The sequence below is a fragment of the Electrona antarctica genome (assembly GCF_951216825.1).
Source record: "Electrona antarctica genome assembly, chromosome: 1".
In the NCBI taxonomy this organism is placed as follows: Eukaryota; Metazoa; Chordata; class Actinopteri; order Myctophiformes; family Myctophidae; genus Electrona; species Electrona antarctica.
Window position 1 is genome coordinate 38950488 of NC_136806.1, and position 5918 is coordinate 38956405.

General features: G+C 44.1%; 1 protein-coding gene across 2 annotated transcripts in view; it reads right to left on the reverse strand.

Moving 5' to 3' along the window:
- LOC306930104 (progesterone receptor-like) overlaps positions 1-4046 on the reverse strand; it is a 55104-nt gene extending 51058 nt beyond the window's left edge. For both annotated transcript variants that reach the window (XR_013790848.1, XM_079510848.1), the window contains exon 1: positions 3058-4046. Coding sequence is in view for 1 of the 2 variants with exons in the window: in XM_079510848.1 (XP_079366974.1) it covers positions 3058-3977 (920 nt within the window). In the remaining variant the exon portion in view is untranslated. The remainder of the gene's footprint in view (positions 1-3057) is intronic.
- Between the last annotated feature and the right edge of the window lie 1872 nt (positions 4047-5918).

Genomic DNA, 5918 nt, shown 5'->3' on the forward strand with positions numbered 1-5918 from the left:
AGGGACACGTACCGCAGGGTTAATGTGATTAAATATCTGATTGGCAAGCATATTTTTTTGTACAATATTGAGCTGACCATGAATTCAGCCCATGAACAAGATGGTCTTTGGAGTGGCTGTGACTCTGTTAACTGAGCATCAATCAAATAAAATCCAGTTCATTTTCTCACATTCTTGGCAGGAAATCTACAGCAGGTGCTTTATCTCTTGTTTACAGTGACACTTATAGAAGAAGTCTGAACGTGTGCAAGGTTATAGCCACAGCAGGAATAAAGTAAACTCATAAATGTTAGCGGGAGGAGAAACATACTTTGATTCAGTCTAGTTCTGTGTGAAACACTACCTCCCAAGGCCATAAGGCAAGACAGCTTTAGGAGTGCAATTGAGTTAAGGTGGCCCATGTGAGTGCAATGTAGCCTACCATGTCTTCAATGTAGCCTACCATGTCTTCAATGTAGCCTACCATGTCTTCAATGTAGCCTACCATGTCTTCAATGTAGCCTACCATGTCTTCAATGTAGCCTACCATGTCTTCCTTTGCAGAAAATGTTTCTCTCAAACTCATTACTCATTACGCAGACAGACTTCACTCATGTCTTCATATCTCCATATATCTCCATGACTCAGACAGACTTCACTCCATATGTCCATAACTAAGCCTTAACTAAGGGTTTAACTAAACCCTTCCATTGACAAGTACAGACAAGTACAGACAATTTAAGACAGGGCTAGATTAAGGACATTGGATCCCTCAAGCAGTAGTTCTCAAAGCGGGGTCCAGGGATCCTTAGGCTTCCTTTGGGGTTTTAAATGGACCCTTACAGGTCTGTAACTCTAAGAATGCACACATGATCTGTACAGTGTACAGTGTACAGTGTACACACTCTCACAGTACGTTTTAACAGCGGGCGACAACCAGACGAATTTTCCGGAAGTGCATTATTTGTCTATGGGACCCGGCGACTACCGGCGATAGCAGGCGAACGGCCGATAGTAAAAAAGTGGGCGGAGGAACGTCGCCCGAAAAGATAAAAATAATTCATCTTTTCCGGAGATACTGGGCGATTAGGCGATGTGTTGGCCAATGCTCGCCCAGAGTTATGAACCACTGCCTTAGAAAGCCCCCTCTAAATGTAACTTTGTTACCTGACAAAACAAAAGCAATAGCCTATACTGCTGCCATGTCACCACCATCACAACAAGGATTACGTGTTATAGAAGGATGCAGGTCATTCAGTCATTTTTTGGGTCCAGCACCGTATTCTGAAACTGGGATGTGCATATCGTTTTCCTTCTTTACATATGATGACTTGAGAAAGCCCGGAGGGGCGAAACGTTGTTGTATTTAGGTTGAAATAAAAAAGACGGGGAACAGAACTATATCGCGTGCGGACATTCCACTTTTTTCTTCATTCAGTAATTTTTTGGGTCCAGCACCGTATTCTGAAACTGGGATGTGCATATCTTTACATAGAAGGATGCAGGGCCACATTGGAAGCGTTTCAAGTTATGATTATGATTACTTGCATTACCAAAATCAACCCGAATCGGAATTGAGAACAATGGTCACCTGAGAAGTCTGAGCAGCGGGACCTCAATGTGAAATTGGCTATTTCTTAATTCCTAAATGTGGAAAAAGTAAAGAATTAAACCAGCCTCTCGTCTTTAGCGTAAATAAAAATAACGTTTTTGCTACTCACCAAAACAAAGGCGGGCTGTGTCATTAGAAAGCCTACTTTCCTTAGTGGAAGCACTCTGAGCCCCCCACAACACGTATAAACGGTACTTTTTGGCCAGAAAGGGAGTAACTAAAAGTATTTTTTTTCCAGTGGAAACAAAATCCCCTTTTGTCCAAAAAGTACCGTTTATACGTGTGGTGGGGGGCTCAGAGGGCTCCCACTAAGGAAAGTAGGCTTTCTAATGACACAACCCGCCTTTGTTTTGGTGAGAAGCAAAAACGTTCTTTTTATTTACGCTAAAGACGAGAGGCTGGTCTGCATTCATGCGAGTGGCGGAAGTCAAGAGTAACATAGCTCTAAATGCAACGCATTAATAATACTATTTATTTTTATTTTAATAAGTGTTATAGTAGTTAATATTACCATAGTAATCACTGTTTAATAAGTGTTATAGTAGTTAATATTACCATAGTAATCACTGTTTAATAAGTGTTATAGTAGTTAATATTACCATAGTAGGCCTAATCACTGTTTAATAAGTGTGTGTGTGTGTGTGTGTGTGTGTGTGTGTGTGTGTGTGTGTGTGTGTGTGTGTGTGTGTGTGTGTGTGTGTGTGTGTGTGTGTATACAGTAATACTTTTTATTTTTTCTAATAAGTGTTATAGTAGTTAATATTACCATCGTAATCACTGTTTTGTGTGTGTGTGTGTGTGTGTGTGTGTGTGTGTGTGTGTGTGTGTGTGTGTGTGTGTGTGTGTGTGTGTGTGTGTGTGTGTGTGTGTGTGAAATTGAGACAAAATTGGAACTGGAACACTATACATTTTGAAGCTGCACGATAGATGGGTTCTCTTGATTGGATGAAATTGGTAGGCCTACAGCCAATTAACCAAAAGCACATTTTTAAGTTGTGTCCAGTAGGGCTGTAAAAAAGTAGGTGTATGTAGTCTAATCTATAGGCTATGATACCTATACCAATACCGTCACCTATCGATGCAAATAAGGCATGTACATAGCCTACATAATCTAAAAACTAAGATTCCTTGCAGCCCTATTAGTTAAAGAAAACAGACCAATTGTAATTAACTGGAGTAGTCAGTAGAGTAGACCATACAAAATATTGTACTGGAAAACTATAAGCAAAGCAATTATACCTTTTAGGTCTACCGTCAAACGCCAGAAATGTATATTATTGTTATTATTATTTTTGACATATTGTGGTAACAGATAGGGTTATTTGTTACAATAATTTAGGCCTACCGAATTAGAAAACAAGGCATTAAAGTGTGAACTGGATGTGAAAACCAAATATGAAATGAGGAAATTATATATAGCAGCCTATGTGGCATTTTATTTATATTCTCATCATTATCATTTTTACCTGGTCATATCGACCCAGCCAACGGCTTCTCTCTTGACAGGAGAATAGGAACTGGCATGCTGACTTGGATGGATCTCGATCATCTCGCTCGGGTAACTTTCCACTTGGCCGCGTCCCGGTACCATCATCATCACCCCCGCATGCAGGGCACCTTTCGCCCCGTCCTGCCCGCCTGCAGACGGGACAACACAGCGGCAGTGTTGCTGCTGCTGCATGGAGGTGGAGGTGGAGGAGGACTGTCCATAGTTACAGTGTTTACATAACGAATTACATGCTGCGCCCGCCGGCGGTCCGCCTCGCTCCGGCTCGAATCGGTCGCTGGCGCTGCGTGCTATGCTGTCATTAACGCACCACACGCCGGAGCCCAGGTGACAGGCGGGGAGAGAGGGGCCGAGCTGCTGCTCGTCACTGCAGGCGGCGCCCGCAGTCATGAAGAAGTTGGACTCCTTCCAGGTGTACCGCGGCACGGTGGTGGGACACGCGCTCCGTGCTCCGCCGTCCACGTCCTCCTCGCTGGACCTCAGGAGATCCATGCAAGAGGTCAGGCGGTACATGTCACCGGGACTCACCCCGGCTACGAACGACGACGCAACTGGCCGCGGTGCCGCGGAGCCGCCGCGAACGTAGTGACCCCGTCCTCCGGTCGGCGCTCCTTCTGAGGCCGGCGTGCCCGCTGCTGCTGCCGCTGCTGCCTCGTCGTCGTCGGGGGAACTTGTGTCCTCAAAAGCACCGTTATTATAATTAGAGCAAATAGTGATGTCGTTCTGCTGAGCGCCCAGAGCCAAGGACACGGAGACCGCGTTGCTGAGACTCTCACAAGTGTCTGAAACAATATCTGTAGGACCGCGTTTCTTTATTGTTGTTAATAAAGTGCTAGGAAGTTTATCCAACTCGGCGGCCGCTCTCGACCGAAGAGACATCTTCTTCTTCCCCCCTCGCTTAGAATTTCAGTAATTTTTATTTAGTGGCAAATATGCACGAGAGAGAGAGAGAGAGAGGGAGAGAGAGAGAGAGAGTGAGTGTGTGTGTGAGAGAGAGAGGGGGGAGAGAGATACAGACAGATGGGGGAGAGAGAGAGAGAGAGAGAGACGGAGGGAGGGAGGGAGCAATACAACGTTTCCCGGGGTGTGAGCAAGCATTTGCCCAATGAGAGTTCGGTCATGTGTTTGTCTGGTTGCTCTCAGTAGAATAAAACCAGATCAGATATAATCCAAACCAATCGCCATAGAGGCGAGGAGGGAAGTCCTGAACGAATGAAGTGATGCAGTACTTCAATGTCACCACTAGTGGGCGCATGTGAACGTTCTCTACCAGTACCTCAGTAGTTGTCAAACTTTTCAAGAAGAACCCCCAAATTAATATGCATTTAATTTGGCTGCGGACCCATTTTTGACAATATGTGCACCAGATTAATTAGAGTGACCAGATGCGTGGGACATTACCTAATTTCCAAGAATTTTCAGGCGTCCGTGCCACAAATTGAGATCCTGTACAAGCCGTTTGTACTTAGACATGCATGCATGGCTTAATCTTTGAGACAAGCATAATGCTGTATACTGGCAGGAAGGATCAACCAGGTAGGCCTCCTGTTCCGCCGCCTGTCAGTCACATTGTGACTCATGGCAGGCATCAGTGTTCAAATGCCCTATTGTTAGTCCTCCAATATTTGGCTTTCTGTTGTAAAGCTCTCTCATTCTTTCTTTTCCTGCAAGATGTGTTTTAAGCCTGTTAAAATTACATTAGAAATATCCCCTAGCTACAGTACCAAGTCAGCCATACCACCCATGACCAAAAACAAAATGATAGGCAATATTGGGCCTATAGTCGAATATGACATCAAGGCATTTAATAGCAACTTAAGTAATAAATTGCTAACCTTGTCCAATCCCCCCTGTCCCAGTTTGGATCTGGTCACCTAAGGGAAGATTTGTGTTGTTAAAATGTTTAAAATATTCAAATGTTTTCACATTTGTTCAAGATTCTTTGAAAATAACAGATCTACAAGCTCACAATGTGTACAATGGTTAAACTGATCTGGATGCTATATTAACTAACATTGCTGGGGGTCCCTTGGAACCCCCTCGGGGAGCCCTGGCCTGGGGGTCCCAGGACTGCATTGAGAACCACTGCTCTACCTAAGTCTTAATTTTATAAAAGTGCTTTTAGAGTGCAATTTTGGCTTACACTCCAGACAAGATAAAGACTTACTACCGTAACAAGAAGGTCATCTCCATACTCGGAGGGAGACCGGCTATTGTATTCCTCTCTGTTTTAGGACAGAGGAAATCTTACAAGATCTCACCATGTGCTCTGTGCACGTTCAATGTCTCGGTCTCATTACCACCAAGAGACGCCTTCATTCACTCCTCTGAGAAATAAGGTTTGGAATCAATGAGTTGTGAAGTAAAGTGGGACTAGAGGGAATAGTTAACAACATAGTCTCCCTCTCAAGCCGTACTATAGTATACAGAAAGAGAACGTGACATCACACCTTTGAAAGTAATCTGAAAACCTCCCAAGATGGCACGTTGTCTGACTAATGCGCCGTTACGAGCGGATCCCGTCAAAATCTGTACCCATCAGTCACCCGTTTAGAACGGCACGGGTGTGAGATTGCATTGAAAGTCGAGACCAATTGCAAGTGTTATGTCTGCTTTGTCCTTATAACAGGCCACAATATCTCACAGCTAACAGGACAGAGATGAACACAGGATTGTACTGTACAAGATATCTGAAACTGGTTATTTATTTATGATTTATTTCCAAGAGACCAGATCCGACAGTTTCACACACACACACACACCCCCCCCCCCCCCCCCCCATCCCCCAAAATAAGTTGGATGTTATTTCTGTTATTAACA